Raw genomic sequence first — 23,193 nt, 5'->3', positions numbered from 1 at the left:
ATGGTTCACTTCCATATCATTCAGAAAAGAACTGGACTGAACCTGACACAGTAACTGAGTTTTTAAAAAAGCTTTTATTACAAAAAATCTGATAACATCAATATATATCACAATATCTTGAACATAATGTTGGTGGTTGCACCACTGGGCAGTGGGCGCGGTGAGGGATGGGGCAGTAACCGGCTGTCTTAGTGCTCTTATCCGCCAACATAGTGGCAAATGGAGTCGTAGTCCAGTGCGAAAACCTGCTCCTCGTATCGGTCCAGTTGCACCATGGCCCGGCATCGCTCTTTATCCCGCTTTAATATCCTCCCCACCTGCAATGCGAAAACCCAGGATTAATGCAGACTGACCGGGAGAACAGGTTCTGCTATAGAAACACAACTACTTAGAAAAAAAAAAAAAAATCATTAGTTCTGGACCAAACAACAATGAAAAAAGGTGCTAAATCTGGACATGATAAAAAGACCACACCCAATCATTTTTTTTTTTGACTGCAAGTTCCAGTTACATATAAATATCAAAATATCTTGTTCCGGTCTTTAAATATTGCTTGGTTGCGCCTACATACCTGTCCTCTGTGCTGTCCCAGCACCACCATGATGTTGTCAGAATCCCCCTTTGGCACGATTGTTTCTAGCATGGTCTGTTTCACATCTGAAGAGGACAAGTAAGAGACATGAATATTTTTAATGGTGGTGTCAATAGAGACAGAAAAAGTCGCACATTATGTAAATATATAATATCTAAAACTATTACAAAAACAAATGATGGACTGTAACTCTCGGATGTACACGCTGGAGCAGTCGAATGGTCAGACGAATAAATGCAGCAGTAGATTGAGAACTCTGCAGTGTTTTTACCATCTAATAGCAGACCCTCTTCGGTGCGACACACGCAGGTATGTGGGGTCAGAACGTCCTCCACCCTCATCTGAAATAAATAAATAAATAAATTACATACATGCGTATATGTATGGCTGCAAATATTCAAATTGCACAGCTTAATGGCATGTATTACAGGCCACAAATAATCAAACTTGAAATTGTGCAGAGGGCTGACTCATACACTGATCATGCAGGAAAAAAATTTAACACAGACCCCATACTGAACTTAATAGAGGTGCAGGCGAAGGAGAAGAATGCAAAAAAAAATTTTAAATGCTGGACAGTTTTTCCAAACCTTTGAGTTGTAATATCGTCCTCCTTTGAAAACCTTGTCTATAAAGCGCACTCTGAGGTCCCTCTGTAGCCAGGAGGGGGTCAGAGGCGCAGGTCGAGATTCTTTTACTGCTGGGGGCTTCTCTCTGAATGGTGGGTAAAAACTATGTCATAAAAGACAGTGTTCACCTGAATACAACCCCATTTACAAAAAATATTATACATCAAATTATTTTAATATTGTATGTTAACATACTAAAATCAATGTTACTTTAACTTATGCAAATAAATGTGCATATGAACTGTGTTATTTCTACTGATGATGCAAGAAATGCTGGCAACTTTATAACACTCATTAAATAAAATATCTGGAGAAATCATCCAGTATTCACTTTAATGTCCATTCAAGGCAATGTGTGACTATAGAAATAAAAATATGTTTTTTTAATGGAATAAACCTCAGAACCGCTGCAGTAACTACTGAAGCTGTTCTGATATCTTTTTAATATCTAACATTTACCATATCTTGGAACAATGCTGGACAGACTGAACGAACGATGGAATGTCTGGAACACATCCTGTCTGACTCACCTTTCGGAACTGGATTCGCAATGTTTCCGCTTGCGATCGTCTCTGTCCCGGTCACGCTGCCTGTCTCTGTCCTTCCCCTTGTCATCTCGGCCGTTCTGCAGCCTCTCCTTCTCTTCTTTCCTATCCTGCTCCCGTGCTCGCTCCCGCTCTTTCTCCTTCTCCTTGTGGGCCTTGCTGAGCCGACCTGGGTAACATTAAAATCAATAAGCATTAATAAAACAATAAGAAGAAAAACATCCTTTAAAACAGTCATTTAGTTTCCTCTTTAAGACCAATCACATCTTCTAATAAGATAGTTGTGTATGTGCCATGACTCGTTTTTGTGATTACAACAAATAAAGCGGAAGAGGCCAGGGAGAGATCGGATTCTCCCGGCAGCTCCAATGTCAGTCAGAGTAAAAGAGCAGTTTGTGGTAAAAAAAAAAAAAAAAAAGAATTTGTGACCTTGGGTGGACCTGCTGTCCCTCGTAGGCAGATATGAAGTGTTCGAATATAAAAACACGATGGCCATAAAGTCTATTTGGTCTCTTTATTAACCGTTGGTGCTTGAACTTCCCCCCGAGGAGCACACCCACCACCGCGCTGCTGCATGGGGAATGCATTAAAAAAACAGTGAACGCAAAACCAATAGCCGATAATTCATTATTAACGAGAAGAGAATCTCATCTGTGGGAAACTCTGCGGTCGCGGTTTCACATCACTTGTCCACTTTTTACGTGAGGGGTCAGTGCGGATCAATAGTCTGTGATTGAGAGTGATCAGCTACATGTTATGCTGAATCATATCTATCCCGATGGGAGTCCTGCCCTCAAGGATGATCCACGCGACAGGAATGCCGCTGATTGGTTGACGTGGTAAATTGGGATTTGACTAGCACTCAATTTATGAAACTATGAAATTACTCTGATCATTAATAAGACCCCCCCCCCCTGCGCCATCTACACGTCCACCCGGCGTATCGCCCGGGACAACAACAAGCTGGGCAGCCTCCCAGAATGGAGAAGTTTCCAGGCTATCTGCGCCCCATTTTCAGCCGCGCCGCTTGTGTTCTGTCCGAATGCTGTGCGGAACATGAGGTCCATGATGGGATAAAATAAGTGTAATGGTTGGTTTAATCACTCACCTATTCATTATTGATAAAAACACCTGCATAATCCTATCTCCATAACTGTGTCAAATGTCCTTTCCACATATTGCAGCGGTGCAACCTATGATTAATAACAAAGTGGGCGAGGACCACGGAACAACAAAGTTTTCTTTTTCCACCGAATTACGTAAATGTGCAGTATTGATGTGTAATGATGATTAATGGGAAAATCAATCATATATGTGAATGCAAATACATTTATTAGAGGGGTACCCACAAGCAGAGCACTTTAAGTGAGCTTAAAAGTTACGGCGCCACTTACAGGTGGTGGGGTTAAAAAAAAAAGAGTTTGGGCCGTTCTCTGCATCTCCATGTGGATGACATAATTTCAGATAACAATCCGAAACCGAAAAAACCCAGAGAAAAGCGTTCTCGTGTGGACAAGGCCTTAGTTTAATAAGGCCTGCTGAAACAGATATAACATACTTTTTTGTTTTTGTTTGACCATTTCAAGATCAATCTGGAAAAACTGCTCTCAATAGTAATTAAAATAGTGTGGTGTAGTCTAATGAGCAGGAGAACATCTGAGTGGGGGAAAAACCTTCATTACATGGTAGCCACAGCTTTATAACTGCTCAGCTCCGGAGACTTACTGAGGTCTTTCCCATATTTGTCGTACTCCTTGCGAGGGACCAGACGTAGCGAGTGCTGGCTGATGGTCACTGTATTGCTGCCCAGAGCCAGCTTCACCACAACGCGGGCGTTGTCCGGGTCCACCCCCTCTATCTGACAGAGGCAGACGGTTGGAGAAAATGTTGGAATTGGCGAATGACTGGTTTATACGTGCAGAAAACATGCTTGACTCCAGACTGCCTGTAGTGGCAGCGTTTCAGAGCAGTACCTTCCCATAAAGGTCCTTATGGGCGCCAGCCTGCACCAGCACGCAGCCGCCCGGCCCCAGAACCAGCTGCTCCTCTTCCTTCCTCTCCTCCCCTGGTTTTGGAGGCCTTTTGGGGCCACTGGGCTCCAGATCCTTAATGGCAGAGCGGTCAGCACCCAGGCCGAGGCCTTTAGGCCTCAACTGGTGTTCAATGGGCTTTACGTCTCTGATAGAGAAAAAGAAACAAACGCAGGCTTTTCATATGCAATACTATATCTGTCAGACCTTTGGGCATTTTATTAGGCATGGATCTATATGCTACTCAATTCACCAAGGGGCACTTGTAAATAGATCTGATTTAAGTCTTACTGAAACGTACGAAATGTACAAACATGGGACTGAGCAACAGAGAGTGATTTAATAAAGTAAATTTACTAGAGAGGGCCACAAAACAGATGGGCCTTAAGCACGCAAGATAAAAAAAAAAAAAAAAAAAACACACCACTCTTACTATTATTTGATCCATCACTGTTCCTGAGACAAAAATACTCACATAATCTCATGTAAATACGTGACTGAGTGTGATATAATCCTAAAGAACAGAACGATGGCATATGTTGAATAAGAGACAAAAAAATAATAATCTTCAAAGTCATTAAATACATTCTGATCTGATGAGATGAACTGGTTGCAATCTAAACATGTCACAGCACACCGGACCCCGTAAAAAAAAAACACCCACATTCACACAGGTACTGAATCTGCTCCGAAACAAGCCAGGATCAGCGTTATCGTGGTGCTTACTGTTTAAAGGTGCGTCCGATGCCTTCGCCCGCCTTCCAGCCCATCCCCTTCAGCATGGCCATCCCGTATGCCTCCACAGGAACCTGCTCGTAGTCCGCCTCTGTGGACTGACGAGGCAGATCTCATCAGATGCGACATTAATTATATTGATACGCAGTGAGCAGTGCAACAAGGTAACTAGCGCTGCATAAATCACATTACTGATAAATCACGTAACGTGACCAGCTCAGTATTTTCTCATTTGTTACTGACCTACAGTAAAATACAAAAAGGTGGCAAACAGGATTTGTATCATCTAGATCTAGGCCTAGGGTGCAGTCATTTCAATTCTCTGCAGGCTAATTTCATTACAATTTCAATACATTTTATACAAACACACACAAATACATATGTGTGTCCACTTAATTAGTCAGCAACCATTCAAAATTTTATAACTAAGGATTCACCAATCCATCTTTCTGAATTCCGATACTGATATTGGCAGATCCAGAATTAATAATGTTTTCTTTTTCATGTAAAAGAGTCATTTTAACAATTACACAAATATATGTATGCAATGATTGGAAATGTCCGCTGGTTTTTGTTTCGCTGTCTGGCATGGCACTTCTGGACGTGCTTTATTACGTTAATCAGGTTTTACCCCCGAAAAATGTATTACATTTAAATTATTATTAAACTTTCCTGGAACATAAATTTTTGCTTGCTTACATTTAACTAGCCGTATTCCCTTTATATTCAATTTTTTTTTAGTATTTTTATAACTTTATTTCTTTAACTGTGTACAGCCCAAACAGAGTGGCTCAGGATGAATTGTACTGCAATAACTATAATGCTAGAACTCACATGTGACAAATAAAATCTTAAATCTTGACATATGACAACATGTCCCTATATTGCAACACTGTTTAATTAATGCACAATTACTACATAAATGCACCTATCACACAGAAAACACAACTATACAAGATGTTAATTAACAACGGGTGTATCATTATTTGAGGTACATTAGAGTTTTAAACATTTAATGGCCAAACGAGTCACGTACAAAGCAAAATTTCAACCAATGACCTTTCTGACTTCTGGAAAAATTTCTGCGCTGTTATAAAAGGTTGCAGTGTTGCCTTAGCAACTCGGTGCCAGGCGGTAATGGGACACGGAGACGGAAAAGGGCACGTCTCACCGCGACAGGCCGGCCAGGACAGAGCGAGGTGGGACTGCTGAACAGCCGCCTCCAGAGACCCAGGCGGAGAAGGGCGGGGCTGGCGATGTATGCTGATGCTGCACTTTTTAAGGCATCGGGGATGCTTCACCACTCTAACTTCATTAAAGACACACACCCACTGTCAGCAGAGGGGTGTCTCCGTATGCACACACGCAAACAGCATGACGGTATGCCCAGAATCTATTTTAAGACCGTGCTGCTGGTGCGTCTTCGAATGATCTTGAACTGTCCTGCTGACACAGAGTTATGCAGATTGAGGGACCACAAACGCCACATCAGTTAGCAGATCCTCACCATCATATCCCTGGTGCAAAGGGCACCTGACATAGGAACATCTGCAAGAAAACCGTACAGACTGGTAACAGAACCATCGTCTGGGCTACCCTTCCCTCGTTATTATTACTGTCCGGGCACCTTCAGAATAAAAGCATCAGTCTTTCCCCGTTCCCTGCATCTATGATCTGAAATCTCCGAAATCATTCACAGTCGAGTCATGCACATAACAGTCCTACAGATCGAGGGAAACAGTCACACGCACCAAGCAACGTTCCGTACCAGTTATGCAACGCTCATCTTGCACTACAGCTATCAATTACAGACGTTCACTAGGCCGACCACAAAGATGGCGGTGGATTCTGAACTATTGCCTCGTGCAATGTGCATTTCAGAAAAGTCTCGTTAATTCAAATCATCAGTATTTCAGAAGAATACAGCCTGAAAATGAGCTGCGGCCGGCCATATCTGCCCAAATGATCTGATGAGCATTAAATTGCTGCAACTACAGTTTCACTTAGTTAGTTGATACCAAGTCAATTATGTATCTTGCTGGGAACAAAATTTATTTTACTGAAGATGAGTACACATGTAATAAAACAGTCAGCGTATAAAGTCCAAAACCCAGGCATCAAGACAAAAACTGGGATGCCACCACCTCCCCAGGAAGACAGCGGAGCGTATGCCTCGGCAAAGAGAGTCAATGACTTGAATTTGATTAAATCGGCCATGGGCGGCCAGCGGAGTAACATGAATAGTGGCGAACTGCAGTGCTCGCGACCTTAAGTTTCCACACAAGGGCTGCAGACTTACAGATTCAGGCCGGAGGTCAACTCTGACGTGATCTCCATCCTCGTAGCCCTCGGGGACCTGGTTCTGCATCAGCAGGGGAATGGACAGGTCCAGGTCTGTTTGCGGCCCATTGTTCCACCTCTCCTGGTGTCTCTGTGATTCTACAATGGACAATGGGCCATGTTTAATTTTTTTTGGTTTAGGACAAATCATTTTTGTTTTATTGACACAAACACAGCAACGAACCTTCAATTAACTCCTGGACTGCCTGAGACTCCATGGAATCTTGCTCTTGAGCGGGCCATTCCGACCTGTCCTTCTGTTTTTCGTCTGGTTTTGAGTCATCGTTCTTGTACCACCGATTCTTATGTATTAGAGGAATGATCAGCTCCTTGGGTTTCTCCACCGGCTTGGTGCTGTAAGCGGATAAGACGGGTGAAAAAAACTAAACTACACTAAGACAAAGGCACGTTTTAAACTCCCGCCTTCATACGATTGGAATCGTTTTTCCAGAAAACAACAGCAGGAGCGGAAAGCGAAGTCGTCGCTGTGGTGCAAGGGCAGACAATACCTATTTTAGATCTCTTAATTAAGAAATAAATCAACAAATGACCATTACAAACTCATTTGTTACTTTGAGGTAATTCAAACGAGGTAATTTAGTGATTAACGTAAACGACGTGACGCATGATGGCTGTTTACCTTTTCAGTTCCCTCCCCTCGACCCCGGTTAAATAGTCCCGAGCCTCTTCCCTTTCTGTTTTGGCCCGACTCAGCGTTTTGCTGAAGCCGAACGAAACGAGTCCAGTTTTCTTCTCCGCCCTTGGCGAGCAAATCGCGTTACTCTGCTGGCCGCTGTCATCGCGCTCCAGCCCGGGATGCGACGACGCCATGTTCCCGAAACGGCTTCCTGTACAAAGAGGGGCAAAGGACTGTGGGTAATGAAGTCTAGTGAAGGAAAAACTCTACGTGAAACGGCGTAAGCGATACTACATTACCCACAATGCCTTGCGTTGGACATTTCGTGACGTAACCCGATAAGCTTGGCTAAATGTCTTAAGAAAAAGCGGTATAGGATTGGGACTTCACGCCCTGTGCCTGATTACTTTGGACAAACTCCATATATTACTTGGATACTTTGTGAAAGATTTTAACATGTTAAAAATGTGAAAGACTCTTAGATACTACACACTAAACACACAAGAACATTTCTAATAATAGAACATTTACCAAAATTACTATTTAAGCGACTTTTGTAATAAAAAAGAAAGAAAATTATATAAAAAGAGAAAATAAGACGAACCCGATTTATATTGGGGGCAACATTTTTATTTAAGGAGAAGTCCGTGAAGTTATGTGCATCTAGCCTTATGAATTGTGAAGTATTATGAATAAAATAAGTACATTAATAAAATGAATAAAATCGGCTAAAATTCCCGAAGGATATTTCTGGCTCGATGGACTTATTTTAAGCTATTTTCTTCGGGATTAATAAAGTTTTCTTATTCATCAATAATAAACGACCCACTAGAAATATTCCCGAAGTTCCATATTAAACATGTCCGTCCCCAGAGAATGAAAGTAACTTCCATCTATGATTAAAGGCTGCGTTTTTACTAAATTGGCGAGGCGTTTACACTAGGGGCGGTTCTGCTCCCTTCCTCCAGCCCACCTCCTCCTCTCCTCCTCCTCCTTGTTGCTCCTTGTCGCCGCCGCCGCCGCCGCCGCCGCTTCTCGGCTCCTCGCGGTGGCCGGGCTGCGCGCCGCGGGCGCGGAACTGAGCTTGAATCGCGTCCCGGGCGGCCCGGTGCGGACGACTCGCGGTCCCTTCAGCACCGACACGCCTTCCTTCCCCCGGCCCGGATCGATATCGCCGCCGTGCCCGGCTTCCGACGACAAGGGACACTGCGCAAAAGACACAATGACAAAAATCAAAGGTAAAACATGAAGGTAAGATTATTTATTGTGTGTGTGGTTTTTTTTTGCATTCCGCGGCCGTTTAAAGTCACCTCTATAATAATAATGCGTGCGACGTGTCGGGACGGAATAAAAGTTCTCCTTCTCACCGTCGGTCCGGCGTCTCTCTTGCTTGCTTTTTCTTTTTTTTGATTATGCATGTCACTGTCACTCTCTCCCTCCCTCTCTCTCTCTCTCTCTCCCTCACTCTCTCCATCTCTATCTCTCCCCCTCTCTCTATACTCTCTCTCTCTCCACCTCTCTCCATCTCTATCTCTATCTCTCCCCCTCTCTCTATACTCTCTCTCTCTCTCTCTCTCCACCTCTCTTTCCATCTCTCTCTCGCTGTTCTCTCTCCTTCTCTCTCTCTCTCTCCACCTCTCTTTCCATCTCTCTCTCGGTGTTCTCTCTCCTCTCTCTCTCTCTGTCTCTCTCTCCACCTCTCTCCATCTCTCTCTCTCGTCACACGTCGCGCGCGACCCTCTCGTGCGACACAGTGTCCAAACAAACCGCGCGGCGCGCGCATCTCGTACGGACTTCGCGCGAATTATCCACGCAGCGGGCGCTCGCTTAAAAGAAAAAGGAAAGAAAGAAAGAAAGAAAGAAAGAAAGAAAGAAAGAAAGAAAGAAAGAAAGAAAGAAAAAAAAAAAGAGAGAAACTGACAGAACAAAAGAAAGAGAAAGAAAGTCCTCGTCTGGTGCACATGCGGCTCCGCGCGCGTGTGTCCGGTGCGAAGACCACGTCCACGCTTCCGTCCTCGCTGTGGGTTCTGGGACCGCTGGGGTCCGGTTCTCGGCCGGGGCCAAATGTACATAGACGCGTTCAAACGGGTCCTGTCTGAGCGGCTTAACTGCTTGAAGAGAATGTGTGTGTGCCAGCGCCAATGCAGGTCAGTATTTGGCCCAAAATATTTGTGCGTGCGTGTGTGTGTGTGTGTGTGTGTGCGTGCGTGTGACTATTGGGTGGGAGATGGTGGAGGAGATAACGGGTTCACCAGTTCACTGACTTTTCCGTTCCCTTCCACTGCATGTCTTTTAAAGCAGAGTAAGTCATTATTATTCTGGAGATCTGTCGCCACGTACCGTTCGAAATATTCGAAAGTCGTGTGTACTGCGTGTTATGTGCTTTGTGAGCCCGAAACGCTTTTTGATGTTTGTTTACAGCTGGTTTGTGTGTCAGTAGATCTGAGTGTGAGGTTGTGTGTGTGTGTGTGTGTGTGTGGGCTGTTGGCAGGTGTGTTTGTGTACGGCCGCACGTGCAGGGCGTGTCCCGGGGTGTTTTTTGGACGAGGCGGATGCCCCGACGCTGTGACCCCTCCCTCCGAGCCCGGTTGGTGCTGTAGGCTCTGGGTGCAGCCAAGGTTATTGTGCCGTTATGAATCATTAATTAAGTCTGAGTGGAGGCGGGGGGGTCGGGGATGCTGCTCACCAGAACCCCCGATCTGGACGCCCCGGCCCTCTGTAACCTCGGCCACCTCCATCCTCTCGCCGGCTGCCGAGAGAGGGGTCCTCGTCTCCGGAGGAGTTCGCTAATTGTCTGGACGTATGCACCGCCCCACGCCCCTCGCCTTCATCCATATTCAGAGTGATTAGGGTGTGGCTGCTGGTGCTGTGGGGGCTGGTTTGCCCTTGACGGGGCAGGGTGAAGCAGACAGTCCTCCATCTGTGGCGTCCCCGCAGTGTCGTTGGGATATTATATTGCTTGGTGTATTTATAAGCCGAGCTCTGGCAGACCGGAGTGCATCGAACTTAACAACGTTCCGGCAGCGAGTTTACAACGAGGCCCATCATGTGGCATCACAGCGGCGCTCCGTAGCGCAGTCGGCGCGTTGCAGTTTGTTTTAGGGGGCCGAAGTATTGTCACCTGTCGTCAAATATTTAACACCCTGCCGATAGCAGCTCCACTCCGCAATCCCTCCTCATCATTCATCCCAAATGGACCTTGGCTCTCCGTCTGCCCAGAATAACGGTGAATATAAATCAATAAGGGCAGGGATAAATCAGACCCGTATCCACGGCGATGCACGCAAAATAACAAGAGTGCGCGTGCGATTGCAGCCTTGACCGGGGCTTCGGATGTCGAGAGTCGGGAAAAAAAAACAGAGGGATCAATATCAGGTGGGGAGGAGGGGAAGGAGGAGTAAGAGGTGGTGGAGTAGGGAGGGTCACCTTCATCCGTGCCCATCCCCACTGAATCAGCACTCCCACTCGGGTTACGTCTCTGTGACCGACCTCGGCATACGGGGAGCCGGAGCCAGCCGCCTTCCAGGCCAAGATTTATCACCCTCCTTTCCCCTCCATCCCTCTTTTCTCCCCTCCTCCCCTCTCACCTCCGTCTGTTCTTTTCCTCCCAGTTCTTTTCCTCGTTTTATCTGCCCATGTCTGATTCTCCGTCCTTCTCCTCAAACTGCTGTCATCTGAGCCTTCAGTGGCCCCCTTTAATTAAACTCTTTATCTTTTTTTTTTTTTTCTTAGGAAGAGCTTAACATTGATTTCATATTTCCCCTGGGGGGGAACTTATCACTCCTATCGAGGTGAATCACCATCTATCTATCTATCTATCTATCTATCTATCTATCTATCTATCTATCTATCTATCTATCTATCTATCTATCTATCTATCTATCTACACCATGTTTACAGTGGGATGTGTCGCTTTATCGAAAGTGCACATCGTGCAGCGTTTTCCCCGCGAGCGTGAAGACCTGTAGATGATTCTTTTACTGGCTGTGTGTGTGTGTGTGTGTGTGTATGTGCGTGTGTGTAGTTTTTGTGTGCACATTTTTATCCCGCAAGCATTTAATCTTTTATTTTTAAATCTGCCACGGCTGTCTGTTGTGCGTTCAGCACTCCAGTGCCCTACTTTTGAATGAAAATGAGCATCAGGGAATTTTTTCCCCCTCTTTGTGCCGTTTGTCTTTTGGCTTCTAAAAAACATTTTCACCACGCAAATTGTCTCTGATCAGGCGGCCGTACGAGGGTTATGTTCCCGCTTGTGTGTGTGCATGGCGGGACACATTTTAGGTCAGTGTTGACTTAAGAAGATGGGTTTGGCCGTCCTCCAGAACGACCCACTGCAAGCGGGGGGGTACAAGATTAGGGGCAGAATCGTCAAATGCAGGTTTTACGCCACCAAGTACTGCTGTATTGTACTCTAATTCACAGTCAGGGGGGTAATAAACACAGCATGGCGCCACGAACCTTCACACTGGTCACACTGGTCATGTGTACTGGTGTGATGTGGCCTGCCTGCGGAGTACAGAGAGCCTGGATGATCTGGGCTACTCACGGAAGAGGTTTAATCAAAGGTATGGATTTAGTTTTCCGTCTGTCCAATTAAAGAGGTTTACTCCTGCGGATCCCACCGGAGCAGATAACTTAGAGACCTACATTCGGCGAAGTGAGCTGGATCGCGATTTATATGCAGACATGTAAACATCGAAGCCAGTCGTTCCGGTCCTTCAGAGCGGACAAGTGTCCCTGAGAGCAGTTTTTAATGAACACACAACGAATGCACAATGCACGCGGTGCAATGAAGTACAAACGAGATATATAGACAAATTGTACAGTGAATTGATATGTGTACTCATGTTTTGTTGAGAGAGAATCACCAGGCGCAACTGCATGACAAAGGCCAGGGACTAAATGACACAAATGAGGCTCGGGACCTTCACTTCCTGTAAAAAGAAACAGGGCAAAGACAAGTCATTCAATGCAGTCGTACATGCCTTGAAAAATGGTGGACAGTCAGCTAATCAGGCGAGATTAGATGAGGGACTGGTGATCCCACGGGTTCAAAGGTTCATGAGGCGTGACCAGACACCCACCTGGGCGTGGGCGTGGCAAGGCATACAGAATTAAAAATAAACGTATGAACGTAGTGAGAATACAGATATTGCACAGACAGATAATTGTACTTGCCGGCACGAGGGGCGGTAGATAAATAAGGAACTGTCCCAGTGGCTGGAATTAATACTGGAGCAGCATGGTGCGTGTGTGTGTGTGCACGCAGGTGTGCCGAGACCAGTTTAGTTCTGAGGTCAGTGGTTAGTGATGATATTACATTCATGTTTTATGAGATCATAACATTATTATTATTACATTGTCTTATCTTGGATATCGAAACAGAGCGGATGCACTGGTTTCCTGCATGCATACGTTGAGAAGAACAATGACTTGAGCCAGCAGAAGCAGACAGGGTCATCTGCCGTGTGTGTAAGGTAGGCTCCAGGGGTCAGATCATAGCTGCTCTAGAACGCTACTCATGTCCAGATTGACTTTCTGGGAGTGAATCTAGGGCAGCAGTAAAGGTTCTGTCCCTGAGCCACAACGAATGAGTCACTGGACATAGAGGACATACAATACCAGTATACCACTAATTCAGCATGTCTGTATAAATAGGGCCGGGAATGTGCATTATGATAATGAAAACATACCACGTTGCAGCAATAATTTTATCCCACCAGTTGTTTCAGTGTCATTTTTCATTCTATCTGTTATGTTGTAGTATTATGTCGACTTATGGCAACATTTAATTTGGTCTTAAAATTAAACAGTTAAAAATATATTTTAGGTTGTTTTGTGATATCACAATTAGGGACAGTATTTTAATGCATCATCCAGCCCTTCTCATCACGTACATTAATACTTTTCTAGAGCACTTACACTTACACTTACACTTACACGCTCTGGTTTTGTGACTTCATTAGTCTGGTGTTCACGCTAATTATGCTCCTCTTGCGGCAATTAAACAATCCCACTTATCATATTCATAAATAACATGTCGTGCTCTCGCGTTGCAATATGTCGTGCTCTCGAGTGTGTTTTGCTCATTAGCTCTGCCGTGTGTGATTTTTCCGATGATAGATGTTGTCACTGGGTCTTTAGACAATGTCACAATGAAATTTGTGTATCGTGCGGTTCTCGTCCTTGTTTGTGTTTCTTGACGCATGCCTTTCTGTCTTAATACGCGGCTCCTGTCGAGTCGCTCGGCAGCAGAGAATGTAATTAATTGAGCTGCTGCGCTTCCCTCGCCTGCTTCAAGTCTTTGGTGATCCGCAGGCTGTCCGTGTTGAGAGTCGGCCTGTGGCTTTGTCCTTTCTCATAACCTGACTCATCACGGCTCCTTTGAATGTATAAATGAAGCCGTCGTCTCCTTTTGTAGAGTCATTTGTCGGCCTTTCGACGTTATATCATTGTTGTACTACAAGGCAGTTTCTGCCAGACCCCTGAAAAGAGACGAAAAAGACGCTTAGGCCCCAGTTCCAATGAGATGGTTTGGCTTTCTTACAGCATATGCCAGGGTCCAGTCTGGATTCTCAGAAGTCAGGGCCTGTCAGAAGTGACAGCACCCTGGCGTTGCCACTCAGCTAAGGGTCAGATTCCCTCGTCACTGGCTGTCATAACCAATCCGTAACTACACAACTTTCGGCAAAAGCTGGGGAGCAAAAAAAGCGGCGAGACTGTCAAGTGTCCCCCACGGCCCTGACTGAGCCAGACCCCCATGTGCCGCTGGATCATCGAGGGCTGACATGTTCACGCCACTCCCACGTCTCACGCCACTCCGCAATCCCCGTTAGCAGTTTTCACAAGGAGTCTTCCAAGAAACTCCAATGTCGATAAAACACGTCCAAATCTGCATAATACTGTTGACCAAGTTTGATATTTGGTTCTGAATTCAATTTAGAATTAGAAAACTTAACAGTGGTCGATATATCTGTGCATACTTTATGTGTGCAATATGGGTCAAAAGACACAAGTTAATATTTGTGTTTAGGTGTCATATTTTACACACCGGTGAAGGACACAAATGTGCCAAAAACAAACAAACAAACATTTATTTACAAAAACAAGAACAGGAAGACAGGATTCCAGATATAGAGTGCAGTTAGTCTAATGCAGGTGTAAACAAAGCATGAAAACCAGAACATAACCCCACATGATCTGCTCTAGTGCAGTGTTACAGGAGGTACCCGGACTAAACGTAAATATGAGCAAAGATTTGTTGTTAAACTGCTGTACACATTGATTAAAGCAGATTTTAGAATCATTTGGCCCATCATTTTTAATTATTAGGGCTGTCTATTAATTAAATATGGTGGTGGTAGCCTAGTGGGTAACACACTCGCCTACGAACCAGAAGACCCGGGTTCGAATCCCACTTACTACCATTGTGTCCTTGAGCAAGACACTTAACCCTAAAATTGCTCCAGGGAGACTGTCCCTGTAACTACTGATTGTAAGTCGCTCTGGATAAGGGCGTCTGATAAATGCTGTAAATGTAAATGTAAATGTAAATAATAAATCAGATAAATAAAAAAATTATAATCACACATTTTGCCATTAATTAATTGTAATTAATGCTATAATACATATTTAAAGCCATGACAGAGACAGATGTGGGAGAGAGTCTCACATGGGGAGTGAGGAGGAGATGATCTGGTCATTTTTTTAATAAGCACCCTGACAGAAAACAAAAATTAAATTAGATTAGTGCACAAATAGTTATGCAAATCGTTATTTTCCAATTCTTACATTTCCAATTAATGGCTGGTTATGTGGAAAAGAACACTGTGAACCTCTTCACTTGCCTCCTAATTTATGTGAATTTGATGTGTTTGCAGGTGAAATACAAATTCATTCAAATTAATTTTAGCTGGGATTAAATATTGATACCAATGTGCAACGTGACAGTTTCATTCACAAAATACACCAGGGCCACCATATCATCCCGAAAAAGCTCAGTAGCTCGTAGTCTGAAAGCTTGGACATCTTGTTCTGAAAAGGGAGTCTGGTCTCTCTGCCTGGGTGAAATATTGATTGAAATCTATAGCATCACTGCTACCTATAGATGTGCAGCTTTTAGCTCCTGGCATTATCTACAATGTTTATATTTATAGCAAAGCGGTCCTGTATATATTCCAGTAATAAGAAGATTGATCATGAAGAAAATACACATTTACTCTCAGACAGCTGTGAAAAATTTGGTCTGGCTGCCTTTCTCTCATTCCGTATGGAATTTCACTGGATAGGAGGAAGCAGGTGAAAGTTGATCTGGTCAGCCACGGTCAGCTCTTTTCTGACCTGAGGGTCAGCAGTTTTGAAGCAGCTTCGCGTACGCCAGATCCTCTTCAGTACATCTTAAATCCGTTGATCTTACCTGATAGCCAGCCTTTTGTTTTATGAGACGTGTACCCTGAAAGAGACAAGCGTCTCTGTCCCTGTGTCATTTCATGTCTTTATTTCGTGTCACCATGTCAATGTGTCTCTAATCACACTATGCCGCTAGCCTGATAATATCATATTGGGAGGTCACTAGTGATTCTCAGCTTCCTCATTCCAGTCAATTTCTCGGTTAATAAGTTGTAATTACCAGATCTTACGACAAGCATTTACTAAATAATAACTCCTAATTTCAGTCCATGCCTCAATAGTATATTAATGCACTTTAGTGCTGTCAATTGATTAAAATGTTAATGTAAATGTAACTTATTCATCTCAAATTTTTCCATGTGAGTGGTTCCACAATGACAATCACTTCACTGTTGTCTCCCTTTGGTGGCTGATGTTAGGGGTCGCCACAGTGGATCAACCAGTCTGGTTCTATGCCATATGCCCTTCCTGATGCCACCCACCCGATTCACTCCCTTTACGCATACGCACAATGTCACGAGACAGGGGATTTATATACATGGAGCACACGACAGGGGAAACATCACAAAACAACGACCCGATGGTGAACAGAAACAAACAGGGCAGCTTTATACAGGCAGACAGAGGTGAAAACAATCAGGAATCATAATAACACAGGACCAACATGAAACTCCGGTCCGAACCCAGGAAATGCACGGTCACATGTGTCCCCTGTGACTGGGATGCAAAGATTTCATTGAGATGAATTGCAATTCATTTTGTGAATTATGCCAGCAAATCAAATCCATTTATGCAGTTTTGCTGAACGTGATCAAGTTAACCAATCAGTTGGGGGTTAAGCAAGCAAGCAACAATCAAAGATTCTTTGCTGCTCAATTATTTTACATTTACCTTAATGGCATTTATCAGACACCCTTATCCAGAGCACCTTACAATCCGTAGTGACAGGGACATTGCCCCTGGAGACACTCAGGGTCTTAACCCTGACACAAAGGTAGTAAGCGGTGTTTGAACCTACCACTTTTCAGTCTTCTGGTTATCGCCTATTCAATCAGTTCGACCAGCTACTTTGCTCCTTGCACGGCAAACATAAATAAACATACAAAATGTAGCTGGATAAGTGGCAATAAATTGTTTTAATGCATTAAAATAATGCATCATTTAAAATGAAGCACACATTAATTTTGAGAGCCCTAGTAATGCTATGAACCTCTGATAATTAAAATAGCCCCGTGATTTATATGCATTATCAATAAAAGTGCACCATTATTTCAAGTAAACTTCAGTCAGGTGGTTGATAAAAGAAATTAATCTTAAGATTTTCTGGCTTTGTAAATATAAGACAGTCACTGAGAATAAGCCAGACTGACAGATCACTAACATGTCCCCAGACTACAGCTGAAGACAAAGAACACGGCTCCAGACGCATCTGACAGCCGGAGACAGCCGTCTCACACGAGCACCCCTTCAGCTATTTGGGTTTCTAATGAGGAATCGGACAGGATCTGAGGCGCTGCGTTGCTGTTGAGTTCAGAATCGCTCCGCGTTGATTGAATATCGCACGCAGGGACAGGCAACACAGCAATGCAGCATGGGAACCCTGCTAATCCAACCAATCAGACAGAAATCATTAGTGAAATAAGACTTGTTTGTTTTGTGCACTGGCTTCTTTTTCTCATTAAAAAAGGGCATAAATGGCGGTGCAAGCTCCTGAGTGCATCTGCATGCGTGCCCACAGTTTGGGTACAGTGGGGATGAGTGGACTGCAGACGGCTTAACAGCAGGACAGAGAGAAACAGAGAAGGAGGGGGGACGAAGAGCAGGCAGCAGATTCCGGACTTTTCTCCAACTGCATGTGAAAAGGTACAGAATCGACCAGCAATGTGCGACGCCCTTATTTATTATTGTTATTATCGTGTGTATGTGTGTGTAAGGGAGCATGTGGACATGACCGTTGGCACCTGAGCCCCGCCTCCAAGGTCAACCCGGCAGCTGGTGACCGAGCACAGGGCTGCGTGCTGCTTGGCTCAGCAGGGTCGGGGGAAAGGCTCCTCCCACCTCTCGGCCTGCCAGAGGGACGGAGGCGGGGGATAAGCGACAGATCAGCCAATCACCCGAGTGGAAACAATTAGCCGCGTCTCTCGCGTGGCCCGCGCGCTGTTTAATTAGCCTCGTTAGGCCTGGGGGGGGCGGCCTGTCCTGAGGGACCCAGGCGGCTTGCTTATGGCCCACAGGCTGGGCGTCGGCTTCTCTAACAGCCCGCCTCTGCCTCACTCCACGTCTGCAATAATGATTCCAAGTCAAAATGTCGCCGCTGTTAAATAACCAGTTAAACCAGGACTTCATTTTACGCCGCGAGTCAGAAGGACCACAGCTGGACGTCCCCGTCCCTGCAGAAAATCCTGCCCTTGTTACTGCCACTGGCAGCAGATGTAAATGCTATGACTGTGAGACGGGGTGGACGAGGTGACTGGCATACAGATCTGCACCCCACAGATCAACCGGGAGCTGCACATATGGTTCGGAATTTTGGCGGGTGAATGACAGCTACATTACGAAACTGCACTTGTCTTGTTATGTTACAATATTAGAGGTGAGAATCACACAATAACCCACAATGTGACTCTGTCTTAATGTGCTGCCTACAGGGAACAGTGATATCACCACCATTACTGGTGCTTCTGTAATCAGGATATATGTAATCAACAATATATGTATTGGAAACAATGTAAAAGTATGTACTGTATGTGTTTCACTGCCCAAATTGCCACCAGTTCCTCCCTTTAACATCGTATTAAGCATTTAAACAAAAAACAAAAAAATCAATACTGAATGCCAGTGTATTGCCAAAAATCAATACTGAATGCCAGTGTATTGACAAAAATCAATACTGAATGCCAGTGTATTGACAAAAATCAATACTGAATGCCAGTGTATTGACAAAAATCAATACTGAACGCCAGTGTATTGACAATATATGACTAATGGAAATATGACAGTATATTGCACGATCGATTTTTTTCTAATGCACATTGAAATACAATTTGTAATTTCTTTAAAAGTCTGAATAGTTCTCACGTCACCCATAAATAAACAAAAATTGTTTATCATAATACAGTTCTCACATGAATTTATGCCAGTATGCTTCACTCAATTTAAAGGTGAACAGTTGCATAGTCATGTGCAGGACAGCTTGTCAGTAACAAATTGTCAAATAATGCAGCGGAGATTCGTAAAAAACCAAAGTGACTCATAGGCTAAAATCGTATATGACCAGCAGATCCCTTTTTTAGAAAAAAATTAAATCAATACACTTTTCATATATACAGTGCATGTTGGCAATTGACTTTAATGTGAGTTGTAGATTTTTGTAATGTGAATTGAAAGTTTATTCTGGTGCTGAGCAGGACACTTAACTCAGAGTGTCTCCAGGGGGGGGGGGGGCGGCGGGGGGGGGGGGGGGGGCGGTGGTGTCCCTATAACTACTGATTGTAAGTCGCTCTGGATAAGGGCGTCTGATAAATGCCGTAAATGTAAAGGTACAGGCACCAGAATTAAGGTTAAGTGTATTGGTGGTAATGAATCGAAGATCTTGAGTTTGAGTCCCGTAACACCGCAGGGCTCCATGGGACAAATGACCCTGCACTCTGACCCCAGCCTCCTCTGGGATATGTGATGAATTGAAAATCAATGTGACACCGGTGTGACAGGCAGAAATGCAGATGAAGCCGTCCCTGTGTTTCCTTGAGGTGTGTCCTTTATCTTGTCTTCTCTCTGTCCCTTCTTTTCTTCTCAAATTGCCACGAGATCCTGACTGTTTTCTAACCCCGCTGTCTATTTTTATCACCGCTTTGCTGGCTGCTCTCCTCCGTGTCTCCTCCGTTCTCTTGCTGTTGGTGCTGTTCTGTCTCTCCTTTTGCGGTGAAGACACTTGTTGTCCGGTGGCCTGATATCCATCCCTCCTCCTCCGTCCTCCCTCCCTCCACCAGCTCTCTCTCGGTCTCTCTGCCCTCCCTCGCCATCTGTCCCCTCTTCCTTCTCGCTCCCTCTGTTTGTTCACACTCATTCGCACTCTGTCCCTTTCCCCCCATCGTCCCTCCCCGTCTCCGAGCGAGAGAGGGCCAGGCTCGAGGGCCTTGGCGGTTTTGACAGCGCTGCTCCAGTCCTGTCACCAACGGTCGCCTCTCCCTCTCAGGACCCGGCGAGGCACCTGTCCTGAGCATCAGCTGTCACTTCTTCTGGACTTCTCCCTCCCTCGCTCCTCCAGACCTCCACTTGGACTCCCAAACTTCCTTGGAGAGGCGCTCTTGAAAGTTGTCCTTACAAGTGCCACTAACACATCACTGTGTGTGTGTGTGTGTGTGTGTGTGTGAGGAATTTCGCTGAGTCACTCTGAACATTCATTAGTAACGGCCGAAGGAAGTCAGCCATTTCGATGCGTTAGCCGCTGTTCATCTTTTACCTGGGACTATTAATAGCGCCATGCCGGAGTGTTTCACGGAAGCATCGGGTCTTCAAAGTGTTGAGGCTTAATTACAAACACCGTTCAGTGCCTGTTCGTTGCATAGTCCTGTCTACTCCTGTCTGAATGTCCCCACTTTCACTGGGCTTCATACCACTCGTGCACACGTGAATTGTGTGAGTCTCTTAGTTGAGGGTGGAGAGTCAGCAAGAAACAAAGCCTCATTTATAAATAGGAAGTTATGGATTACTTGAAAATATACAGCACAGGTGAAAAGTTTGGACACCTTCTCATTCTATGTGTTTTCTTTATTTCCATGACATTTCCATGACATTTACATTTATGGCATTTGGCAGACGCCCTTATCCAGAGCGACTTACAATGTGCTTTCAAGTTACCATCGATGAAGAGATCAATTCCGGTTCACTAGGACCCCAACTATGAATACATCTATTTAATTCACTCTGTTGTAGATTCTGTACACAAAAGTTCGACAACAAGAAAATTACAATTTAATCTAAATATTCTTTAAAGAGGAAGGTCTTGAGCTGTCGTTTGAAGGTGCTCAGTGACTGAGCTGTTCTGACCTCGAGGGGAAGTTCATTCCACCACCGAGGGGCCAAGACGGAGAAGAGTCTAGATGAATGTTTTCCTTTTACCTTCAGAGATGGAGGGATCAGGCGAGCAATACTGGAGGCTCGGAGTATACGAGGTGCAGTGCGAGGTGTAATAAGGGCTGTGAGGTAGGATGGTGCTACTCCATGTTTGGCTTTGTAGGCCAGCATCAGTATTTTGAACCTGATGCGTGCAGCTACTGGGAGCCAGTGGAGGGAACGTAGCAGAGGGGTGGTATGGGAGAATTTGGGAAGGTTGAAGATCAGTCGTGCTGCTGCATTTTGTATGAGTTGTAGAGGTCGGATGGTACATAGTGGTAGACCAGCTAGAAGGGAGTTGCAGTAGTCCAGTCGTGAGATTACTAAGGACTGAACCAGTAGTTGGGTGGCCTGGGTTGACAGATAAGGGCGGATTCGTTGGTAGATTCTCACTGAAGGCATCAAAACTATGAATGAACACATGTGGAGTTATGTACTTAACAAAAAGTGGAGATCTGGCCTCCACAGTCACCAGACCTGAAACCAATCCAGATGGTTTGGGGTGAGCTGGGCCAACAAGTGCTAAACACCTCTGGGAACTCCTTTAAGACTGTTGGAAAAGCATTTCAGGTAAATGGTCAAGAAAATAAAGAAAACACATTGAATGAGAAGGTGTGTCTAAACTTTTGGCCTGTGCTGTATATCTTGCATTTTTGTTTAATTAAGTGTTATGCACCTTTGGATGGTTTGGATTAGTGCTGCACGATTAATCTAATCGCAATCGTAATCGCGATGTCAGTCTGTGCGATTACATGAACGCAAAAAGCTGCGATTTAAATGATTAGTACATGGATTGGATCGGCAACATATCTGATCCATTCTCTTAAAGTTTGCGCGCTGACTGAAGTCTCACTTCAGTCGGATGTGACGTATTTGTTCACATGACTTTCGATTCGGAGACGCCAATATGGTTAGACGCCGCATGACGCGCTGCATCGTACGTCAACGTCGCCGCCATATTGCGATAGGCTCTGCTGTGGCGTGAAGCACATACATGTCTATGGAGAGAAGTGCATAAAAATGCCTCACTCTTGTGCTGCTTGGGGCTGTATAAACCGCTGTACGCTCCAAAGCAGATCCCGGGGGATTACATTTCATAGGTAAGGCTGGACAATTGTTTTGAATATATTTGGCCATTATAAAATCCTGTTTTATAAATCTTAACCTTAGCTAAGCTAGGCTAAGCTAGCGAAGCTATGCATTCCTGTGTTCAAGTCAGCCTCCAAACAACGTTTTGGCTAAACGTAGGCATTAACTATTTAGACTGTTCTTAGCTGTTTAGTTAACTTTTCTCAAACTTTGAAGGTTTCCTAAAGAAATTCACCTCACTTTACAAATCTTAACCTTAGCTAAGCTAGCAAAGCTATGCATCCCTGAGTTCAAGTCAGCCTCCAAACAACGTTTTGGTTAAACGTAAGAACTATAATACGGGATTTTATAATGGCCAAATATAATCAAAACAGTTTTTTAGCCTTACCAGGGTTTGTCGTTCGACAGTAATGTAAAATAGTTTTTTGTGATTTATTGTATTTTGAAAGCACTGGGCATTTCAGGTTGTTATAATCCTTGATGCTTGCCTACAGGGCTGTAAATGGAACTGCGCCCTCCTACATCAACACACTACTACCTAGCTACACTCCTGCACGCTCTCTCAGATCGGCAAACGAAAGGAGACAAAAAATTCCTTCTTCACGGGGTCTCCGATTCCAATCATGTCTGTTCTCCGTTGTTGTCCCTGGCTGGTGGAACAACCTGCCCTCCTCCACACGACTAGCCGAGACTATCACCACTTTTAAGAAGAAGGTGAAAACCCTCTTATTCCAAAAATATTACAGACAAATCTAACACTTACACACGCACATGCGTACACATTGCACAAACAAATACAAAATGTATAAATACATTATAATTTATCTTAGTCTAGCACCCAACAATCTCCGAGCATGCTCTTCACTGACAAGTTTGAGCCTTATCAGGGCTCTTAGTTTGTAAACTCGATATTCTATAGAAATCGAACGAGAATTGCTGGTGTCTTCCTATTGTAAGTCGCTTTGGATAAAGTAAAGTAAAGTAAAGTAAAGTAAAGTTATAAGTAGTTTGTATATTTCACTTTGAAATTAAACATTTCACTATTCATTGATTTTCAAGCAAGTGTCCTTTA

General features: G+C 44.4%; 2 protein-coding genes across 8 annotated transcripts in view; one reads left to right on the top strand and one right to left on the bottom strand.

Annotated features, from left to right (window-relative positions):
- Window positions 1-55: 55 nt before the first annotated feature.
- On the bottom strand, window positions 56-8,933 carry gpkow (G patch domain and KOW motifs). 2 transcript variants are annotated; one of them, XM_028994439.1, is made up of 13 exons: window positions 8,819-8,933; window positions 8,482-8,714; window positions 7,512-7,719; window positions 7,056-7,225; window positions 6,831-6,970; window positions 4,523-4,629; window positions 3,740-3,944; window positions 3,492-3,624; window positions 1,752-1,935; window positions 1,183-1,324; window positions 864-933; window positions 572-657; window positions 56-317 (listed from the first exon to the last, which is right to left on the bottom strand). In XM_028994439.1, exons 3-13 carry the CDS (start codon window positions 7,700-7,702, stop codon window positions 198-200), a joined length of 1,548 nt encoding a protein of 515 aa, XP_028850272.1. In that variant the 5' UTR covers window positions 7,703-7,719; window positions 8,482-8,714; window positions 8,819-8,933; the 3' UTR covers window positions 56-197. The 2 variants fall into 2 exon arrangements, with proteins under 2 accessions (XP_028850272.1, XP_028850273.1); XM_028994440.1 differs by having other exon boundaries at window positions 1,183-1,306; window positions 8,819-8,925.
- Window positions 8,934-9,183: 250 nt separating this feature from the next.
- Window positions 9,184-23,193, top strand: part of magixb (MAGI family member, X-linked b) — a 51,985-nt gene continuing 37,975 nt past the window's right edge. For 5 of the 6 annotated variants that reach the window (XM_028994427.1, XM_028994426.1, XM_028994423.1 and 2 more), the window contains exon 1: window positions 9,184-9,655. In XM_028994427.1, the coding sequence (XP_028850260.1) occupies window positions 9,573-9,655 (83 nt within the window). In that variant the 5' untranslated portion in view covers window positions 9,184-9,572. Of the gene's footprint in view, window positions 9,656-17,757; window positions 17,781-23,193 lie in introns of those variants that run through there. The other variant, XM_028994425.1, reaches the window with a different exon arrangement.

This window comes from Denticeps clupeoides, chromosome 10 (genome assembly GCF_900700375.1).
Source record: "Denticeps clupeoides chromosome 10, fDenClu1.1, whole genome shotgun sequence".
In the NCBI taxonomy this organism is placed as follows: Eukaryota; Metazoa; Chordata; class Actinopteri; order Clupeiformes; family Denticipitidae; genus Denticeps; species Denticeps clupeoides.
The sequence above is the reverse complement of the archived record's forward strand: the minus strand, read 5'-3'. Positions and strand labels throughout refer to the sequence as shown.

Coding starts and splice junctions, on each gene's coding strand:
- gpkow (XM_028994439.1), bottom strand. CDS start 7,702: ATGGCGTCGTCGCATCCCGGGCTGGAGCGCGATGACAGCGGCCAGCAG. Junction 7,226..7,511: donor GAGGGGAGGGAACTGAAAAG/GTAAACAGCCAT, acceptor ATCCGCTTACAG/CACCAAGCCGGTGGAGAAAC. Junction 1,936..3,491: donor CAAATATGGGAAAGACCTCA/GTAAGTCTCCGG, acceptor AATGTTACCCAG/GTCGGCTCAGCAAGGCCCAC.